Raw genomic sequence first — 22,422 nt, forward strand, 5'->3', positions numbered from 1 at the left:
CACTCTGGTGGCAGGGTGATTAGAAGTTCAAAGTCATTCTCTACCATATAATGAGATCAAGACCAGCCTGGACTACATCAACAAATCAAACATCAACAAGTGAAAAATAGGGCAGTTGTTAACTGTAGGTAACACACACTTAATATTTGAACCAGTTCTGCTAAACATCCCTTCAGAGCACTGTTGAACCAATTTATATTTCTTGCAACAATATTTAAACATAGCAAATCTCCAAAACTTTACCAGCCACATCTAATTCTTTATTTTAAGAATTGACTTTCCCAGACAAAGACAAATCAGAAGGGTAAGTCAACCTGTTAATATAATGAGATGATGAAGGCCTGCTGCTGGTATTTTCCTGCGACAAAATGAGAGCAGACTTGGTTTTGCCCCTAGCAGTCTGTGCCAGCTAAACATTTCTAAGTTATAGGGTTGTAAGTTTACAGCACAAAGAACACATTTGTTGACAGGACTCAGTGCCCATCATGACATGTGGCACATCACTTCTTACGCTGAGGAATGCTAGATAGCTTTTTAGCACTGTAATTGAGGCCGTCCTGAATATGGTGGAGTCACCAATAAAATCCTCAAAACTGCAAAACAAACAAACAAGCAAAAAAAAAAAAAAAACAAAAAAAAAAAAAAACCACGAACAACAAAAAACCCAAACAAAAAAACAAAGAAACAAAAAAAATGAGGACAATAGACTGCATGGGACAGTTGCTTATAGTATGAGAATGGAATGAGACAGCAGAGATTCATTTTGTTCAACCTCTGTTCTGTTTTCTTTATGCTCAGTGACTTTTTTGTCTTGGCTAAAGAAGAACTGAATTTTCATTTTTAATTTTTCGCTAGAAATAGAGCCCAGGGCCTTGGCAGGCAAGCGCTCTACCACGGAGCTTGTCTTTGCCATCACTCAAGATGGCGAGCCTCGCGCAGTCGCGTTTCCAGGTTTTAGCGGGACTCGGTTAACTAGCGCCGCCCAGAGGTGAAGTTCATAGCCAAACCAGAGCGGAAGTGACGCAGGGGAAGTCGTCGGGCACCTCCGCCCGCCCCCGCCCCGCCCCGCCCCCGCGGCGCCAGCGGAGCCAAGATGGCGACCGAGCTGGAGTACGAGTCTGTGCTGTGTGTGAAGCCTGACGTCAGCGTCTACCGGATCCCGCCGCGGGCCTCGAACCGCGGCTACAGGTACTGAGCGGGATCTGCGGCCCGCGCCCGCCGGGTTAACGGGTGTGTCCTTGGGCAGCACGCTCCGGCCCGCGTCGTTGCCTCCGAGCGGTGCCCCCCGGTTAGCTTCTCACCCAGGCTGTCAGCGTCTCTCCTGACTTTTCTGTTTTTCTGGAACTCTTATTTTGTTTTCTTTTCGTACTGCCTTCATGCATCCCTCCCCCTGCCCTCCCCATCCCCGTTGGCACATCATCCGCTCCGCGTCATCCGCATCCATTCATGCCTGCTCCATCTGTTACTCTCCCTGCGACCTTTGGCTTGTAGTCCTCCACGCGCGCCTCTGCACACGCACACGCACACAGCACGCGCTCTCCCTCCTCTCCACCCCGCACACTCCCTGCACACATAATGTTGCTGTCCACAGTTTGCATGGTATGATGATCTGATTTCATCTGCACGGTTGTCATTCTCGACAAGTGTCATCCTCATCCACCATTTGGGATTTCTTTTAGGTTTTTTGTGTGTGTGCGCGCGTGCGTGTGTTTGTGCACGCGCGCGCCAGAGGGCAAACGATATAATCCTGTTTTCCAGTGATTAGCTGTTCCTTTTGATTTTGTGTGTGTGAGTCCACTTTATAGCTTTCGATTATATAGGGATTTCTGCCTTTCTACCTCTTGGTCTCCTACCTCTCCTGTAGCTTTGTAAGTCCCGACACCCCAGTATTCCAGTGACTGAGGACTTGAAGATGTAGGATGTTAATGGAATTCAAAGAGAATTCACTGGGATTTGTGTTGAAAACTGTTGAGTCTGAGCCCTGCACACTAAATTGATTTATAAGCTAATTTCTTAACTTCTCCATGCCTTAGTTCTCTCATTTGTAAAATAGGAAAAGTAATGTAAGTATACTGTGCACTTTGTATGTACCTCCCAGAGTTTTCTTTTTTCCTCTCTCTCTCTCTCTCTCTCTCTCTCTCTCTCTCTCTCTCTCTCTCTCTCTCTCTCTCTCTCTCTTTCTCTTCCTCTTTCTCTGACAGTTTCTCTGAGTAGCCCTGGCTGTCCTGGAGCTTGGAGAACTGCCTGCCTCTGCCTCCCAAGTGCTGGGATTAAAGTCATGTACCACCACCCAGCAGCAGGTTTTTGTTTCTTTAATGATGTATTTATTTATTTTATATTATGTGTATGAGTGTTTTGCCTGTATCTATGTATGTGTATCCCTTTTGCTCACAGAGGTCAAAAGGTTACATCAGGTTTGATGGAACTAGAGTGATGTTTGTGAGACACTACACGGGTCCTTGCAACTGAACCCTGCTTGCCAGAGCAAGAGAAGTGTTCTTAACCACTGATCCATTTCTCCAGTCCCCTCACAGGGTTCTCTTTTTTTTTTTTTTTTGAGCATAAAATTAAGTACTATAATGGATGGGAAAGAATGTAGGATAACTAAAGCATTATAATAATAAAATATTAGTTTTTTTTCTGACTGACACACTGTCATGGTTCTTCTCCATTTGTTTCCTAAGCAGGGGCTCATTATCAATCACCAGTTGGTGTCTGCAGACCTCTGCATGGGCCCTATGCTTGAATCTCTTGGCCTTCAGGGATCCATCAGTGAGACCTGGCATTGACTAGGAATTAAACTCAGCATGCTTCTTGCTGGTAGTCACAGGTGCTGTATTATGACCAGTCACAGGCACACACTGACTTCTGTGAGACGCTCTCTGTGACCCACTTTGGTTTAGGCCAGCTCTGTGTGGACTTTCACAGCATGTTATGCTCATCTCCATCTCTGCTCCTGTTATCTAACCCGAGTCTGTTAAACTTCCCATTTGGATTAGCAGGACCAGCACAGTGTCTGGCACATAGTAGGTTTTGAGAGAAGAAATTGGGGCCATCTCAGGTAAAGTCCTTACTGAAGGAGTTTGACCCCCTACCCCCCATTCCAGGTAAAAGGAGAAGGAGAGAAGTAATTTCAGATTGTGGCAAGCCTGTGCCCACACACATACATCATACACACACGGATAATACATTAAAAAGAAGACGTTGGATTCTGTAACCAACAAGCTAACAGTGGCTGAACTGCTAACTAAACTATCTCATGACTTCCTTTAGAGGTTATGACTGCCAAAATGATATCATATATATTGACACCTTCTATTTTTCTTTTACTTCAGGCCTTTTTACACTCTCCTGCCTGCAGCTACTGTCTCCTTTACTTTCTAGTTCATCACAGCTTTTACCCTCTTATCAGGCCACACCATTGTCCCATCAAAGTAGTCTCTTATTTTTTTCCCCCTTTATCTTTCTGTTCCCTATGCTTATTTTGACATTTCTAATTATCTAAGGAGCATTCTGCCATTACTTACTCTTACAAAATAGTGACTGAAAAGAGAAAAATGAAAATTGAAGCTGGGAGAGGTGGCACAGATCTGTAATCCCGGCACCTGAGAGATGGAGGCACGTGGATCAGGGGTTTAAGGCCATCCTTGGCTACAGGAGGCTCTGTCTTAGATTACAAAACAGAAACAAAAGCAGGGCTGGAGAGAAGGCTCCATGCTTAAGAGCATTGTGATCTTTGCAGAAGGCCTAGGTTCACCAGCACATACGGTGAGAGTCTGGAAACTGCTTTAACTCCAGTTCCAGGGGATCTGATACTTTCTGGCCTTGGCAATCACCTGTACACATGTACACATAAAGAAGAAGAAGAAGAAAAAAAAAAAAAAAAAAAAAAAAAAAAGAAAAAGAAAAAACCTTTAACCCCCAATGAAGTAAGTTTAACTTTTTATTTTGTGGAAAGTCACATCTTGAACTTTGAAATGGATATACTGATACTTAGCATGTAAGATACACTCACCTGGTTGACAGGTGTCACCTGTGTGTGACAGGGGCTAGAGAGATGGCTCAGTGGTTAAGAGCATTGACTGCTCTTCCAGTGGTCCTGAGTTCAATTCCCAGCACCCACATGGCAGCTCATAACTATCTACAATGAGATGTGCAAGCATACATGCAGGACACTGTATACATAATAAGTAAATAAAACCCTAAAAAAAAGAATGTGTGTGATGTATTCATGTAATATGTATATGGCATGTAGTAGGTGCTTGATGGCTATTACCTCTCTTTCCTTCTCCTTTGTAATTACATTTTGATTGGTAAGGTGAAAAGAAACTGAAATTAGGTTTATTTATGTTTTACACAGGGTCTCATTGTAGTCCTGTGGCTCCAAACTTGCAAAGATCTGCCTGCCTTTGCTTCCCAGCTGGTGGGACTTAACGCTTTTTCTCTACACCTGGCCTGTTTATAGTATTGTTAGGAGACCAGCAAAACCAAGAATCTTTAGGCTTGGATTTGGAGAGGGAGAGGGAGTAAGGATCAAAGATGAAATTGCTGGCATGTATCCATTTATTTTGAATTTGGAGAGGGAGAGGGATTAGAGATCAAAGATGAAGGAAATTGCTGGCATGTATCCATTTATTTATTGAGAATTTGTTAAATATTTAAAGATAGATAAGGTACCTGACCAAAAAATACATCAATAGGCTTGTTCCTAATATTTCCCATTTATGCTATGTCTGTCAGTGGTTTGACTGCAATAAATAGTGGTTTATTGGAAAAATTAATAGGGGCAAGCTAGGTAGCTCAGTGGGTAAAAGTGATTACTGCCAAGCCTGATTATCTGAGTTTGATTCCTGGGACCCACATGATAGGAGGAGAGAACAGATTCCTGTAAGTTGTCTTCTAACTTCCACAGGTGTTTCATGACTTGTATGTACCTCCATCCCCAAAATAAATAAGCAAGCAAGCAAATGTAATTAAAAAAAAAATTCACGAGGACATGTAGAATGTTCTAGTCTGGATCTGAATGAGAGTCTTTAAAGGTAGACTGTCAAGAGGGAAGGGCACAGCAGGGATTATTTTACAGTCCTGTTCACAGCTCTGCTGGGACCCCTGTCTGCATGCTACAGTGCTTGCCTAACATACTCAAGGTCCTAGGTTTGATCCCAAACACAGCAAAGACAAAATCCTCTGTTTTTTGTTAATTTTTCCTTTTAGCTTACCGTTTTTTAATCTTTCTCTTGTTCAGATATGTCTTGTTACTTTTCTTGCCTGTAAGTCTTGGAGTCTTTTTTATTTTTTGTTTTTGTTTTTGTTTTGTTTCGAGTCAGGGCCTTAACTTTGTAGCTCAAGCAAGCCTCACACTCCCTGTATTGCTGAGTCTTCCCTTGAAGTCACAATATTCCTGCTTTTCATTCCTAAAGGACTTGACGAATACACACCACACTCTGCAGTCTTCGGGTTCATAAGAAATTATTTACATATTTCTCCCTTTTCTATACTCTTAACAAAACATATCTAAATTCAATGTTTGATAGTCTTGGTCATAAATAATATATTGGATTTTAATCAGGTTCATATAAACACAGATAACATGTGTTTGGGTTTTCAGGTGGTTTATAAACAGTGGTAATTTCATTGCAGATGTCTTTCCTGAACTTTGCTCTCATATACTCAGCTGTCTGCTTCTAGATGTCTCAAATTAAGCATACTAAAAATCCAACCTCTATCTGCCCAGACAGGGTCCACAACTAGCCTTCCTTATTTTAGCCATTGTGGCTTGTTTGCCCTGGCAGAACAGTCTGGGGTTTACCTTGACTTCTCTTTCTCCTGGCCCCTACACCTAACGTTAGCATCAGAGAATCCTGCTGCCTTTACTTTAGATTCATCTAGAATCTAGCCAGTGGCTTTGGCTCCTGTGTCTTCCATGCAAGCGCCTCTCATGACTTATTACAGTGTTCTTAACTAATTGCCCTGCTTCAGCCATCACATCCTACATCTCTTTTCCACAGCAGACAAAGTGATCCCTTTAGAATCCAAGAAGGACTGAGTCACATGTCTTTCTAATACCTGGCGCAGCTAATTTTTCGCTCCGTGTGAGAGCTGCAGTGCTTCCGGTGGCTCACAAGGCCCTGCACGGTCTGCCTTTCTTTCCTTCTCCCAGCAAGCGTGCGCTTACCTCAGCCCCTTTGCACTAGCCCAGTGCTTACAGGGTTTTCCCTCAGGCACCCAGAAGAGGTCCTTCACCTGCTCTACCTTTTTAAGTGTCCCCCTGAGCGGGAGGCTTTGGCCAGTTTTACAGTGTCAGACCTGAACTCTTCCTATGGAGCAGGTGGTTATCGCCACAACCTTTGGGCCAATTTTTGCCTAATGTTTCACCTTCTTGGTGAGGCTACCCTGACTGCCTCCTGTTTCGGTGTTGGGGATTGAACCCAGGGCTTGGTGAATGCTGTACAAGCATCTGACCACTGAGCTCTGCTCTCAGCTTCCTGGTCACGCTCTTAAATCCTGTAACCTGTGCCCCAATTGTACTCCTAGACTTTATCTGCCCCTGCATTTCCCTCTCACCTTAAACTAGTAACCCGAGATACTGATACTGTTATTTATTACGTTTCCTTTTTTGTTGTTTGCCTTCTGTTGGAATGTGAACTTTCTGAGTGGGGAGAGTGTTTTGTTTGCTGTTATATCCCAAGCATCTACAGTGGTGCCTCCCACTTAATAAGTACCCTGTAAATACTGGTTAAAATCAGTGAAAGATATATGGTTAGTGATTTTGGAAGCTTCTGTCACTCAGGCCACATCATTTGGCAGATGGATTTTGTTGTTCCCCGAGTAATGAAGCACCATTGGGTAGAAGTCATCTATAGGTAGGAGAGTAGCATCATAAGAGAAAATTGTATTTTTTCTTTTTTGAGATGGGCTTACTATGTAGAATAGGGTGGCCTTGAACCACAGAGGTCTGTCTGCCTCTGCTTCTTGAGTGCTAGAATTGAAAGCATAAACCTTGAATCCCAGCTTAGCATTTATTTATTTATTTATTTATTTATTTATTTATTGTTTTCTGGTGTTGGGACTCAAATTAAGGGCCTCATAGTGAGGAAATACTGGACCAAAGCAAGACTGAAAACCAGTTGGGCAAACTCCGGACTCTATAATGTCTGATGTCAAACGCTCTTCAGGTCTCCAACTCCATTCAGCTTTGTTGACTGCAGCACACTTCCTTCACCTGGGCTGGTTCCACTCCCTGTGAGCATCTCTCCTCGCAGGCGTCCCCAGCTCTGGCATCTCCAGCATCTTAGGGTCTCCAAGGCAACCCAGGCTTCGACTTCACAGCTTCATGTAATGGCCTCTCTACTATGAGGCCTCCATTCAGGGACACCGCTGACACATTCCTGGCCTCAGTGACTTTCCTTAAGCATGGAGGCTTGTTCTTTTATCCTTAGACGTGGCTAAAGCTGCCAAATTCTGCTGCTTGCTAGAGCTGGAACATAGTCTCCTCATTCAATTTCGTCCTCACCAGCTTTCTGTCCTTCACTGCCTAAGCTGGCTGTCCCCAAACTTCCTCTGTAGACCACACTGGCCTTAAACTCAGAGATCCCCAAGCCTCTGCCTTTCCAGTGCTGGGATTAAAGGTGTGTCCCACCACACCTGGCTCTAAATTTTTCTGGAAATTTAGCTGCAGTCTTGCCCCGAGGTCACCACTCCCTTCATCCGTTTCTCAATCCACTTATCTCCTTGAACAGAAGCAGGTCCCATTCTGCTTCCTGGTGCTCTTTTTCTCCTCAGAATTTAGATTTTGTTATTTACCCTGCTCAGCGTGCTCCTTTTCATTATCAGTCTTTATAAGCATGAACACTAGTGACCACACTGCAGAGAATGTTTTGAGATTTCCTTTGTTAACAGAATTAATCCAAATCTCTTCACTTTATCCTCAGGTATTATCTTCAGACAAGGGCAAAAGGCAGCCACTTTCCTTCACCAAAATATCTCGAGAACTATTTCTAGGCAACATACTAAGAGTCTCCTCCTCTGAAACTTCTTGAGTCAGTTCAAATAACTTTTTCTTTTTTTAAAGGCTTTATTTATGTGTACTATTCTGTCTGCATGTACCCCTGCAGGCCAGAAGAGGGCACCAGATCTCATTACAGATGGTTGTGAGCCACCATGTGGTTGCAGGGAATTGAACTCAGGACCTCTGGAAGAGCAGCCAGCGCTCTTAACTGCTGAGCCATTTCTCCAGCCCTCAAATAACTCTTAACACCTCTGTCTTCCATGTTCCTACTGGCATGGCCCACTAAGAAGTGCTTAAAGCATTTTACTGCTTTCCAAACCCAAAGTGACAAAGTACAAATTTCCCCACACAAAAACATGATTAGGCCAATCACAGAAGTCCCTGGTACCAACTCCTGCCTTAGTTAGGGTTTTCATTGCTGTGAAGAGATACAACTCGATTATGGTTTCAGAGAGTCAGTCCATTTTCATCATGGTGGAGGGCATGGCAGCGTGCAGGTAGATATGATGCTGGAGAGGTAGCTGAGAAAGGGAGAGAGGGAGGGAGGGAGGGAGAGAGAGAGAGAGAGAGAGAGAGAGAGAGAGAGAGAGAGAGAGAGAGAGAGAGAAGGACAGTCAGACACAGAGACACTGGGCAGTATCCTGACCAAAGGAAACCTCAAAACCTGTCCCCACAGTGACACACTTCCTCCAACAAGGCCATACCCACTCCAACAAAGCCACATTTCCTTTTTTAAAAAGATTTATTTATTTATTGCACATACAGTGTTCTGTTTGCATGTATGCCCACATGCCAGAAGAGGGCACCAGATCTCATGATAGATGGTTGTCAGCCACCATGTGGTTTCTGGGAATTGAACTCAGGACTAATGGAAGAGCAGTCAGTTCTCTTAACCTCTGAGCCATCTCTCTAGACCCCACATTTCCTAATAGTGTTGCTCCCTATGAGATTATGGAGGCCAGTTTTATTCAGACTATCACAGGGTTTCTCTGTGTAACAGCCCTGGCTGCCCTGGAATTTGATTTGTAGAACTTACAGAAATACACCTGTCTCTACCTCCCTGGTGCTGGGACTGTAGGCCTACCCCACCACGTCTGCATTATACATTAGAAATGAGGCCCTAGTTTAAGGGGAACTTGAGTAATTTCTCATGATTATTTAGTAGGCAGAAAGAAAAGGCCCTTTAGCCCAGGAAAACAGATATGGCCAGTGAAGTCCTAGCACTCGGGAGGCAGAGGCAGAGGCAGAGGCAGGCAGATCTCTGAGTTCAAGACCAGCCTTGTATTACCTGAGGCTTCAGGCTTGCTGTTTTCACAGGGCATCTGACTGGAAGTTAGACCAGCCTGATTGGACTGGCCGCCTCCGAATCACTTCAAAAGGGAAGATCGCCTACATCAAACTTGAAGATAAAGTTTCAGGTAGGTTCAGGGGCCCTCTCAAACGGGGTGGTGGGGGAGGCGGGGTTGGTGTACTCGCCAGTCCCCTCAAATCGAGAGCTGGCATGGACAAATACCTGTTAATTGGAGTTAGCTTTTCTTCTGCTCAAGGAGGTCTCTTTCTTGCTGTTAGGGGAGCTCTTTGCTCAGGCACCAGTAGAGCAGTACCCTGGCATTGCTGTGGAGACGGTGGCAGACTCCAGCCGCTACTTTGTGATCAGGATCCAGGATGGTACCGGTGAGGGAGTTGGGGTCCCTGGTGGGGTGCGGTCAGGAAATAGCGAATGAGCTCGGATAAAACTGTCCGTTACAGTTCTCTTCCTTTTGACAACTTTGCTTCCCTTGCTTGCAAACTTACTATGGCTATCGAAGGGAAGGGGTTAACATTTTGTAGACAGGAGCATAAGCTCAATTGAGTTTAAGTTCAATTAGTCAAAATGCTTATTTAAGGGAAGAGACCCTGTTATAGTTGCTGCGTGGCTTTTGATGGCGTTGTCTCGGATCATCCATTTTTGAGGGCTGTAGTTCTCAGCCATTTCTGCAATTTTTGGTTTTTGTTTCGAGCCTTACTGTTGTAATCCTGGCTGGCCTGGAGCTTGCAGTACGTCAGGCTGGTCTTGAATTCAGAGATTGGCCCGCCTTTGCTGGGCTTATGCACTACCATGCCCAGCCTCCTCATATTATTTAATAGGTCGGTAACCAGACAATAAATATTTTTGGCTTTTTTTGGGCCAAGTTGTAACTGCTCCCAGTTTGGTGGTTGCAGGGTCAAGTGGCCACAGACACATCTGTCCAAGTCGATGTGCCTGTGTTTCAGTAGAACTTCATTGTCAGACTCAGGCTGTGGGAAGAGTTGGTTCATTCAGTTGCATGTTATCTGCTGACTGCCGGTCTGTGAGAAAATACTAAGCAGATTTTATGCAATTTGTGTGACATGTTTGTCTCTGTTAGGCAGAAGTTGTCATAAGGAACACGTTTTCTGAGATTCCTCCTTTTCACAGGGCGTAGTGCATTCATTGGCATTGGCTTCACCGATCGGGGGGACGCCTTTGACTTTAACGTTTCCTTGCAAGATCACTTCAAGTGAGTGAAGCTTTTGTTTAGATTTCAGGGCTAATAGGTAGGGGTTGGGGGTGCTTCTACTTTCTCTCTCCATGTGGTTTATTCAGTAGTCTGTCCTTTACTTTTTCCTTATCTTTGTACCTGCTCTTGTCTATCCGTACAGCCTGTAATGTATTTTAGTCCTTGTGTGGTGGTTTGGGTTCATGCTTGTTTGTGACGTGGGGAATTGACGTTTCTATTAAAAAGGTGCTGGAGGGTGGCACACGGCAGCAGCCAACCTGTCCATGGACAGCTGTGTGCCAGGTATGCTGCTGGCGTGTTCTGTGCCTATGTATTTTCTTCAGCCAGACTGAGTGAGCAGCTGTAGTGAGCAGCACCTGGCACCATATCTCTTCCTGTCTCTAGGACAGTGTAGCTCTCTCTCTTTATTCTCAGAACCCTGAAACTTAAAGCCCAGAGATGGCAACTCTAAGAACATGGTAACTGGCACGTCTCCTTTGGGGCAGTACTCTGCCGAGGGCTGAGGACTGTTGGGAGGGGTGTATACATGCATTCCCTGTTGCTCCCCAGTCTGAACCCAGCTGGCCTCTCTGGCATATTCTTTTCCTTTTCCTCTCATATCTTTCTGGAAGTTCAGTTCGTCTGAGTGAGATTTAGCCAGATTTGTTTAAGATCCTGCTTCTTTAGGGAATTCTAAATTGAGATAAATTATTTCCCCAAAGGTGGGTGAAGCAGGAAACTGAGATTTCCAAAGAATCTCAGGAAACAGATAATCGCCCCAAGTTGGATTTAGGCTTCAAGGAAGGACAGACCATCAAGTTGAGTATTGGGGTAAGTGTGATTTCTGTTTATTTTATTTTATGTGTATGGGTGTTTTCCTGCATATATGTTTATGCACCATAGGCATGCAGTGTCTGTGGAGGCCAGAAGAGGGTGTTGAATCCTCTGGACTGGAGTTTCAGATGGCTGTTAGCGGCTGTAGGTGGTGCTGGGATTCAAACCTGTGTCCTCTGAAATAGCAGCCAGTGCTATTTACTGCTGAGCCATCTCTCCAGCCTCTGTTTCTTTTGGGAGACAAGGTGTCACTATATATAGCCCTGGTTGGCCTGGAACTTGCTATATAGATCAGGCTAACCTTGAATTCACATATCTGGCTGCTTCTGCTTCCTGGATGCTGGGATTAAGGGTGTATGTCGGCTGAGATCAGTTTTTTTAAAAACATTGTTCTTTAGGTTAGTGATCTCTCTCTCTCTCACAGAACATTACAACCAAGAAAGGAGGTACTTCTAAGCCCCGGGCCACAGGGACTGGGGGCCTGAGCTTACTACCACCTCCACCTGGAGGCAAAGTCACTATTCCCCCACCGTCCTCAGTTGCCATCAGCAACCACGTCACCCCACCGCCTATTCCAAAATCTAACCATGGAGGCAATGATGCAGGTAAATCTCATACTTAACTTTGAAAATAACTGAATTATGGATTAAATGGATAATAGCCATTTGCCAAGAAGTTTTTGCTAGGAAGTTGCTTTGGAACCATCATGGTGATTTTGGCAAGGGGCCAGTTTTGTCTGGTGAAGTGGTGTCTAGTAGGTACTTTGACAAAAACAACATGGTTATTTAAAAGGTTGGAGAAGAGATGGTTAAAGTGTAAGTGCTGCTCCTACAGATAGGGTTGTGAGTGTGCTTCCCAGCACCCACGGGGTCAGGCAGCTACAGGGCATCTGAGGGCTCTGAGGGTACAGGTACTCACGTGTGCAGACCCACATACAGTCACACATACACATAATTAAAACTAATACAATAATGGGCAAAAGAAGGCCTCTGCCCTTCATTGTTTGTTGGTTAGAGGCTAAAAGGCTTGTAGGTCAGAAGTATGACATGGTTTTGAATGTGGCTTTCCTACTCATGTCTGGATGTGCTTAGTAAACATCACTCAAGTTCTCTAAAAAGTTACTTATTTACTGTCAATTAATTTTATTTTTTGAGACAGGGTCTGATGTAGCCCAGGTGCCTTGAATGTGCTGTGTAGCTGAAGATGACCTTGCATCCCTGAGCTGCTTGGCTCCAAGTGCTGGGGTTAGGAGTGTGCCACCACAGGCTTACTTAAGGTTTTGAGTCTCAGTGTGCTTGTGTGCAAAGTGGAGGAGAAAAACTGCCCAGGCGTGAGGTGAATGCTGTACAGTGCCTAGCCCAGCTCCTGGAGCACAGTAGCTGTTCCATGAAGAGACCACATCTCGTCTGTTCACGTTTGTCATCTTCAGCGAGGTGGCAGCCATACATGCAGGGCAGTCCTTGGGGAAGCCAGAGGATCTAAAGTCAGAGCCTGCATGGTCCGTTGTGAGCTGCGGGCCTCTGCTTAAAGAGAAACCCACCAGACAAATGTTTGTGCTTGTCCTTACTGGCCAGCCGTAAAAAACAGGTGTGGTTGTATTTTCCTCATTCAAAAGTGAGACTGTTAGCAGTCAAAGGAATCCCTTTCTTTTTCTTTTTTATTTGAGGGGATGTTACTGTGTAACCAAGGCTGGCGTGTGCATGTTTTATGTGTATATTCATACACACACACACACACACACACACACAATATTAGAGAACCAGGCATTTTACCCATTTAATATTAGAAAACCAGGTGTTAGAGTTTGGTAGGTTTTTTTTTTTTTTTTTTTTTTTCCCCAGGGTTTCTCTGTTTAAGCCTGGCTGTCCTGGAACTTGCTCAGTAGAACAGGCTGGTCTTGAACTCACAGAGATCCTCCTGCCTCTGCCTCCTGTGTTCTGGGGTCACCTTAGTTCTATTTCATCAAAGGAGGGAATATAAATGCAATGTCTTAAAACCTTGTGACCATACAGTTGAAGATTGATTTTTTTTTAAATTAAACTTTATTTTGAAAATTATCGCGATTCATGCACAGTCATAAGAACTAATGAAGGGAAGCAGGTGTGGTGGTACACACCTCACATCCCAGCACTTTGGAGGTAGAAGCAGTTTAGTGTCACCCGAAATGATGTAATTTCCTGGCCAGCCTGAACTATTGGGACTTTGCCTCAAATTAAAAAAAGAAAAAGAAAAACACTGAAAAACTCTGGTGTCTTCTTTGTTCAGTATTCCTCACTGATAACGTTGTACAAAACTTTTTTAATTGCCATTGATGTTGACGTTGTCTTCTAATCTTAATCAAGTTTCTCATCTGTGTACATGAGTGCATAGGTAGGTGGCTTTGGTTTTGTGTGGATCCACTGTGACAGTGAGGCATGAGGCTGCAGAACAAGTCTGCATCACTTTCTGTCTTTTCAAACATTTATTATTGTGGTGTTTTTTTTTTTTTTTTTTTTTTTTAAACACAGAGTCCTCTGTGTAGTTCTAGAACTTACTCCCTTAGACCATGCTGGCTTCCAACTCAGAGATCCTCCTGCAGCCTTCCAAGTTCTGGGATTAAATCTGCACCACCAACATCTGGCTAAGATTTATTATATTTAATGTGAGTGCAGGTGCCTCAGGGCCAAAGGCATCAAGCCCCTGGAGCTGGAGTTAGAGATGGTTGTGAGCCACAGACTTAGGGGCTGAGAACAGAACTTGGGTCCACTGGAAGAGCAGCTATTTTTTTTCCCCCCTTTGGGTTTTTTGAGACAGGGTTTCTCTGTGTAGCTTTGGAGCTTGTCCTGGAACTAGATCTGCAGACCAGGCTGGCCTCAAACTCAAAGAGATCTGCCTGCCTCTGCCTTCCAAGTGCTGGGATTAAAGGCATGTGCCACCAACGCCCAGCTGCAAGAGCAGCTCTTAAGAGAGAGAGAGAGAGAGAGAGTGCGTGCGTGCGTGCTTTAATCATTGAGCCATCTCTCCAGCCTTGTTGTAAGAATCTTTGGTGTCACCCTTTATGGCCACACCCCTCCGAGCCTTCGTTCTCCCATCCCTGACCCTTGGCAATCTCTCATCTGCTTTGTGTTCATATCAAGTTATTTCTTTAGGAGTGTTAGGTCAATGGATTGGCTTTTTCCGATGTGGAATTTTTTCCCTTTTGTTGGCAAGTGTACATATTTACTGCAGTGTTTTAACCATTACCTACGGGCATCTGAACTGTCTCCAGTTTTGAGTGCTGTGACGTAGGTTTCCCTGTGGACGTATAATTAACACCCCCTCCCCCAATTGTTCAGATATCCTTTTAGATCTGGATTCCCCTGCTCCTGTCACGACTTCAGCACCAGCTCCAGTTTCTACAAGCAGTGACTTGTGGGGAGACTTTAGCACTGCATCCAGGTAATGGGCACAGTGCACCCAACAGCCTGTCCCTTAGGGTGTGGCCAGTGGTTCTCCCCCTTCCCAACGCTGACCCTTTAATAAGGTTGTTTTACTACTTTATAGCTGTAATGTTGCTGCTCTTATGAAGCATATGCAAATATCTGATATGTCATTCCTGTGAAAGGGTTATTTAGCTCTCATAGGGGTTGTGACCCACAGGTTAGAATCACTGTTGTAGAGGATGTGTGTAGTCAGGGAAGCAGCTGCCACCTTGTGGGTTTCAGTGTGAGTCCAGGAAGAAATGCTGGGTGGGAGTGGTGGTGGTGGGGGGAAGCTGCCGGGAGAGGCTGACTGGACTCTTATACTCATGTGCCGCCTTGGCTTTCTGTCTCTTCCCCTGTCTTGCAGCTCTGTTCCGAACCAGGCACCACAGCCATCCAACTGGGTCCAGTTTTGAGTGTCATTGGCATGATGTTAAGGACACACTTGAAGAATAAAAATGACCCTGAGGGCACCATTCTGTGAGGGAGTTGAGGGACCGCTTCATTTCCCAGAACCAAAATCAGTGGACAATCTTTTCCGTAGCTTCTCTGTTGCTTTCAGGCTGGATTATTTTGTTACCTCTGTTACTTGCTGTATGCCAGGAGACCACCTGTTGTTTCCTGCTCACAACCAAGGCAGGGGAGTAGCGGGAAACTATCACACTGGCCGACTGTGCAGAGTTCAGAAGGCCAACTTTGAGAGTGTGAGTGACCTCAAACATTTGTAAATTCTTGAATTTATTTCAGAATCATCTCATGACTCCTGTGTATCTCTTTGTGATGCCCCAGTTATCAATTTCTGGAGACAAATGCCTTCTGGAGACTAAAAATGGGCAGGCTGGTCTCAGTACTTACAGAGTTAGGATTTTCATGGGGGTAGGTTTGCAGAAAGAGCCGTATGAATCCCAGGGCTCTCCTGTAAGGCCTCCTTCTGGCTTCTCCCATTCAGTGAGCATCCAGTGAGCCCCAGCACCATCACCTTGAGTGTTTACATGTCTTCTCCTTTGGTAAAAGGTTGTGTTGGTGGCACCTCACTGTTTTCTACTTGTTGAATAGTGCAGCATCTTTGACAGTGGATATTTCTGAGATGAAGGAGGATCATGCGGCTGAGCTTTCCCAAGTTGTAATCTACAGAATTGTTTTTGCTGCATATCATGTATAGCGTTAACTTTACTCACCGTGTGTTTGACCCGAACGTAAGAGTCTAACTTGATGTACAGAGCAGAGCAGTAGAAGCACTTAGCTCTTATGCAGTACCCACATGCCTTGCTGCCTGGTTTGGATCCCTTTTCATAAACATTTCGTGTAGTCTATTTAGCTGTTCCACAGAAAGCTGCTATTATATAATTGTCAGTGTGAAGGAGGCTAAACCACAGCTGTACCTGTGACAGCCTTTGCCCCAGGCTTTGATACCCAGCTAGGATATCTTAAAGCGAGTTACAGTCCCATCACTTTTCCCTCCCTCTGCCCACCATTCCTTTTACAATGCTGTGAAGAGAGCCCTGTTCAGGTCTGGGTACTATCCACTTTGTTTGTTGGGCAATTTGAGGAGGGGTTGGGAGGATTTACATTCTTCTGTGAGCACCTGTTTGAATATGTATGTTCTGCCTGAAGAGGGTCCTTATATTTAATTTCAAATACATTATTTCTCTTGGATAATTTTCTTAGCTTTTCCAGACTTTGGGTCCATTCCCTCCCACCCTATTACCTCCCCTTTCCAGGCAGCTCTTTTCTTGCAGAGCCATGGCAGGATGTTTAAGGTTCCAATAAAACACTAAGAGGAAAATATAGACAATATAATGACTAACTATTGGGAAACCTATTTTCTCAATCTTCCTCCATTTTGTGTTCTTTGTATTCTTAAGATGATAATATATTATGTATTTGAATTGCTGAAAATTGAAAATGAAGATATATGTATATAAAGCGTATGCTGTGTTGGTGCAATAATGGTGATTAAAGATATGAAAAAAAGGTTGTTTTTCATCTTTTGGTTTATGTCCTGTCTCTCTCTACCAATGGTAGGAGTTAAACCCAGGCCTTTGTGCATGCTGGGCAAGTGCCTCACCGCTTACAGTCCCAGCCTCGTTTGCCTTTTTAACTTAACTGGCCCAGGACAAAAGGGCCATCAGTAGTAAGAGGGCACATGCACTTGTCAGTCTTAAGAAACAGGGCTGTGGCAGACATTTATCATTCAGCTCTCCCTCACCCCCTTCAGAACTTACAGAAAGGGCCTTGGTGACCCGTGCAGCAATGGCACTTTGGGTAAAGTGCACAGACACAAGAGCAGCTCAGGTGATGGTGCACTGTGAAAAGGAGAAGAAAATTTTATAGTATGGAAATGAAGCATGACTAGTATCAAAAAGTCAAAAAGGCCAGTGAGATGGCTCAGCAGGCGAGTGCTTGCCATCCGGCCTGATTACCTGACTTTTGGTCCTGTAAGTTGTCTTCATCACATGTGTGCCATGGACACTGCTGGCTGTTTTTTTTTTTTTATTTTATTTTTTATTTTTTTTTAATTTTGGTCAACTTGACACAAGCTGTGCAAGTCAGTAAGCAGCACCCCTTTGCATCAGCTTCTGCCTCTGAGTTCCAGCCCTATATGAGTTCCTGTCCTGACTTCCTTTGATGATGAACAGTGATATGAAAGTGTAAGCCAAATAAACTCTTTCCTCTCCAACTTGCTTTTTGGTCATGGTGTTTTGTCACAGCAGTAGAAACTCCAACTAAGACACACACACACACAGAGTAAATAAATAAATAAGCAAGTGTTATGGGGAACCTGCATAAGACCAAACTAGACTCCCTTAATATAGGTGACAATGGTGTGACTGGGACAATGTATGAGTGGGTTCAAGATCTAACATTAAAGCGTAAACTGACTTAGTGGAGCCCATTCGATATGGAGAGATACCATGCCCAGCCTAGACACAGGGGTGTGGTGGGGGTGGAGAAGTACCTTAGTCCTGCCTCAACAAGATGGTGGGACAGACTTAGACTTCCTAGGGGAGGCCTTACCCTCTCCGAGGAGCAGATGAGAGGAGAGGGGAGTGAAGGGAGCGGGAGGGAGGGGGAACTGGGATTGGAATGTAAATAACAATAATAATAATAAAAGAAGCAACTGTTGGGCTCAGTAAATAAAGGTGCTTGCCCCCAGGCCTGAATACTTGAGTTTGATCCCTGAAACCTACATGAGGGAAGGAGAGAACCTAGTCCTGTGACCTCCATTCCTGTGCTGTGGCTCTTGTGTTCACACACATAGACACAGAGAGAGTAAATAAAGCAAATGTTGGTGAAGAGTGCAGAAAAGGGACACTTTTCATATTGTTGGTGAGAAAGCAAATGTCCCAGCCATCACTGACATCAGTATGCAGCTCTTCAACAAATTAAAAACAGGCTGGAGAGATGGCTCAGGGGTTAAGACCATTTGCTGTTCTTGCAGGGAATCTGGATGAATTCCAAGAGATTTGATGCCCTCTTCAGACCTCTGCAGGCATCTACACACACACAGTGCACATACATACACATAACGCATAAAATCAAATGGATCTTAAAAAACTAAAAATAAGCCGGGTGTTGGTGGCGCATGCCTTTAGTCCCAGCACTCGGGAGGCAGACATTCTGAGGCCAGCCTCGTCTACAGAGCTAGTTCCAGGACAGGCTCCAAAGCAATGCAGAGAAACCCTGCCTTGAAAAACCAAAAAAACCAAAACAAAACAAAAACAAACTAAAAGAATAAATACTATATAATCCAGGAGTCTTTCTTCTGTGTAAATATCTCAGAAAGATTACCTATCTACCAGAAATTTATATATAATATATATTCTTTATAACTTTATTTAGAGATTTATTATTACTATTGTGTGCACATGTCTGTGGAGGTCAGAAGAAAGTGTCAGTTCTCTTGGAATTGTTACAGTGCCTGGGAGCTGTGTGACATGGGACTGATTCAGGCCCTCTGTGAAAGAAGTAAGCACTGTGACTGTTGGGCCATCTTCCCAGCACCTTTAAAGCTTAAATAATATTCTCCTTGCTGTGTGATGTACACCTCTGTGTGTGGTTGTGGGCTGTCCACCAGAGAAGACGGCTCAGACATGGATTCCAGCCAATAGAAAGTCTTTATTAGTCAGTTGGTGACTACACTGGGTGTTCAGAATCCCAGTCTCGAACTTTTAAGTACAAAACCCGCATCCTGGTTGACATATTTCAGTTAACAAGAACAGTTAGCCAGAAACAGAACTCCAGAAGCCAAAAGGCTTTGCCAGAACTGTGGACTTCAATGGCTCAAGACTTTATTTTAGTTTTTGGCAGGTGGTGCTGTCTGCATGCCGAGTTTTACAGTCTGAATGATACCTCCGTCATGAAGTCAGTTGTGCTAAGGCCTGGGGATCTACCAAGGTCTGGGGGCCGTGTGTGTGTGTGTGTGTGTGTGTGTGTGTGTGTGTGTGTGTGTGTGTGTGTGGGAGAGAGGGGGAGAGAGAGAGAACATAGAGGTCAGAGGAAGATTTGGGGTGCCCTGATCTACCACATGCATCTCTCCCCTTGAGACAGGCTCAGTCAGTGAAAATGGGGCTTTGCCGTTCGCTTGTTCTTCAGTGAGACTGATGGGCAACAAGTCCCAGACTCCCTTCAGTTTCCATTTCTTCCATGCTGGTCATAGGTGAGTGTCTGTCTGACTCTCCTCTGTGGATGTTGGTGCAGCCAGTGCTCTTACCCACCGAGCCATGCCCCCAGCCCTAGGTTAGAGAGGAGGGTGAAGTTTATTTACTTATTTTGTTTTATTTTGTGTTTTGAGAGAGGGTCTCTGTAAATGGCGGCGGCTCTCCTGGAACTCATTGTGTAGACCAGGGTAGCTTCAAACTCAGAGTTCAAGGATTAAAACCTGGGATAAAGCTTGTGCCATCACACCCTACTTTTTGGTTCTTGAAGACTGGAACATATTTAAGGCTGTGGTCCCTCCCTCCCTCCCTCCTCCCTTTCTCTCTCCTTCATTCCTCTGTCCATTCCTAGTTTACTTTTGAAATATACAAGATATGAGGACAGCACATATTCTAAAAATGTCTAGTGTGCTTGTAATATTTTCATTTGAGTCAGAAGTAAAATGATTGTCTGTTGTGAGCTCATGCTTTGTTCCATCAATCTAATAATATCACATTCTAAGAATTGGCATAAAAAGGGCTACTACTGATGTTTTTGTTTGCTTTTCATTATTTTTTCCTTTTTTAAATTTAAATTAAAAACAAGCCTGTTTTACATGTCAATCCCAGTTCCCTCTCCCTCCCCTCCTGCCCTATCCCCCTTCAGTATTTTAAAAAAATTCTTGTTCATTCTGACACTATGCTATGGCAGGAAAGAAATGTCACTGTGAGACCACTAGAGGGCATGCTTTCTCTACAATTGGAATAATGTGTTTCAGACTTGCTGATGAAGGGGACCCTGAAGAAAGACATGAAGGTCATCTGAGATCTTTTTTGTTTATTTGTTCGTCTCTACGTAGCCCTGGCTGTTCTGGAACTTACTATGTACATTAAGCTGGCCTTGAATTCACAGAGATTTGTCTGCCTCTCTCCCCAAATTCTGGGATTAAATGCCCCAGGCTTATTTGTGTGTTTTGAGATAGGATGTCATATAGCTTAAGATAGCCTTGAGCTGAATGTATGGCAAAGACGACTCTTCCTGCTCCCTACCCCCAGACAGAGTTTCTTTGAGAGCCCCCGCTGTCCTGGAACTCAGTCTGCAGGCCAGGCTGATCTCGAACTCAGAGATCCACCTGCCTCTGCCTCCCAAGTGCTAGGATTAAAGGTGTGTGCCACTACCGCCTGGCTCGAAAAATGAGGAAAGCAGTACATCACAGAGTCATTGTGACAGTGAAGTGGCTTGAATAATCAATGGTCTATGGTTAGTTTCTGTAGGTTTCATCACTGATGGAAATAAATGGCGCGCATGGAAGAAGGCTTGGCACTTGGCAAGCTCTATGTAAGTATCTGCCACCATTAACTGTGCAGCCCCATCCCAGCCCCTGCACTTGTGTCCGGATGCCTGGTCTCACTCTGGCTACCACTGGAGGAGATGGGATGGCAAGAGCTGGAGCATGGTATTGTTCCCCACCTGGGTAGGTACCCTCTGGGATATGGAGTGGAGGAGTCATTGGATAAGGGGCAAATGGAGAGTCAGATGGTAGGGAGACAACCTGCATAGAACAAATTTAGGGAGACTGAATGTACCTGGAGGACCAAGCTCTTCATTCTGTAATCTCATGCAGATTCAGAAAGTCGGAAACCCCAAACCGAGTGCAGCCTCACTGTCTACGTTTTTGAACCATTGATTCCTTGTTTTGCAATAGCTAAGTGCTTTATGAACTATCTCAGTCACTACAGAATCTCGAAGGTGTTGTATGGTTACCTACATCTCCAGCATAGAGAAGTTAAATGTAACTTTACCCTTGTGTGCCTAAAGTGATGGTAAGCTATGTATTGAGTGATTCTGGCCATTGTACGTACTTACATTAAAAAAGGGAAACACCCCCATTCATCTTCATACTGCAGCCATACTGATTCAGTTTCATTGAGTTGTTTTGCTCCTCAGTGCCCTTGCATTTTCTGGTCTTTCCATCCCAAACAACTACGCTGGTGTTAGGGTTTAGATGTGAAGTGTGCCCAATGTGGTCCAGACAGTGAGAGGTAAATTGGCCATGAGGGTTGTCTTAGGGTTTCTATTGCTGCAATAAACCCCATGACCAAAGAGCAAGTTGGAGAGGAAAGTGTTTACACTTCAGCATCGCTGTTCATCACTAAAGGAAACCAGGACAGGAGCTCAAACAGGGCAGGATCCTGGAGACAGGAGCTAATGCAGAGGCCATGGAGGGGAGTTGCTTTTTGGCTTGCTTCCCATGACTTGCTCAGCCCACTTTCTTTATCCCAGGACCAGCGGCCTAGGGATAGTATGACCCACCATGGGCTGGCCTTTCCCCATTGACCACTAAATGAGAAAATGCCTTACAGCTGGAACTCAAGGAGGCATTTCCTCAGCTGAGGCTCCTTTCTCTCTGATGACTCTAGCTTGTGTCAAGTAAAACCACCCAATCAATACAAGGGCTGTGGTCTGATCAGTGGCTTGATCCACTAATGGGTTTATAATTTAGTTGTAAAATCAGTTGATAGCAATAATGTGGAATGTGTTAAAATGTTTTTGTTAGCACTTATTAACTACTGCGATAGTGGTTTTCTTTATGACATTTCCACACTGGCGCATGATGTATTTTGAGCGCATTCACCTCCTCTGTTACCTTGTCTTGTCATTGTCCCACTTCTGCTGGCGTCTCTTCTCCTTTTGTGTCTTTTTTAAAAAATGACCCAGTGAGTTTCATTAGGGATGCTTACAGGAACACGGGTGGGAGTTTGTGTATAGTAGCACGGGCACCTTTCTGTGGCTATACCACTGAAGAACATGTCCCTCCCTCTCCCACAAACCCTTCGGGAGGGGTAGGGCCTCAGGCATCCCCCAGTCCGGGTCTACAGGCCCAGTCTTATACAGTAATCCCAGTTGCTCTGAGTTCAAGAGTGCAGAAGTCATTGTCACCCCTCTGGCCATGCAACTACTCCTCTGGCTCTTAGAGCCCCCCACTCCCTGAGATGTTGCATGA

At 44.6% G+C, this 22,422-nt stretch overlaps 1 protein-coding gene across 1 annotated transcript; it reads left to right on the top strand.

Annotated features, from left to right (window-relative positions):
* Nucleotides 1-1,055: 1,055 nt before the first annotated feature.
* Necap1 (NECAP endocytosis associated 1) lies at nt 1,056-15,537 on the top strand. Its single transcript, XM_051207938.1, has 8 exons — nt 1,056-1,188; nt 9,326-9,426; nt 9,578-9,682; nt 10,446-10,527; nt 11,229-11,337; nt 11,765-11,945; nt 14,655-14,757; nt 15,148-15,537. Exons 1-8 carry the CDS (start codon nt 1,094-1,096, stop codon nt 15,194-15,196), a joined length of 825 nt encoding a protein of 274 aa, XP_051063895.1. The 5' UTR covers nt 1,056-1,093; the 3' UTR covers nt 15,197-15,537.
* Nucleotides 15,538-22,422: the final 6,885 nt, after the last annotated feature.

Source organism: Phodopus roborovskii, unplaced genomic scaffold (assembly GCF_943737965.1).
Source record: "Phodopus roborovskii unplaced genomic scaffold, PHOROB, whole genome shotgun sequence".
Taxonomy (NCBI): Eukaryota; Metazoa; Chordata; class Mammalia; order Rodentia; family Cricetidae; genus Phodopus; species Phodopus roborovskii.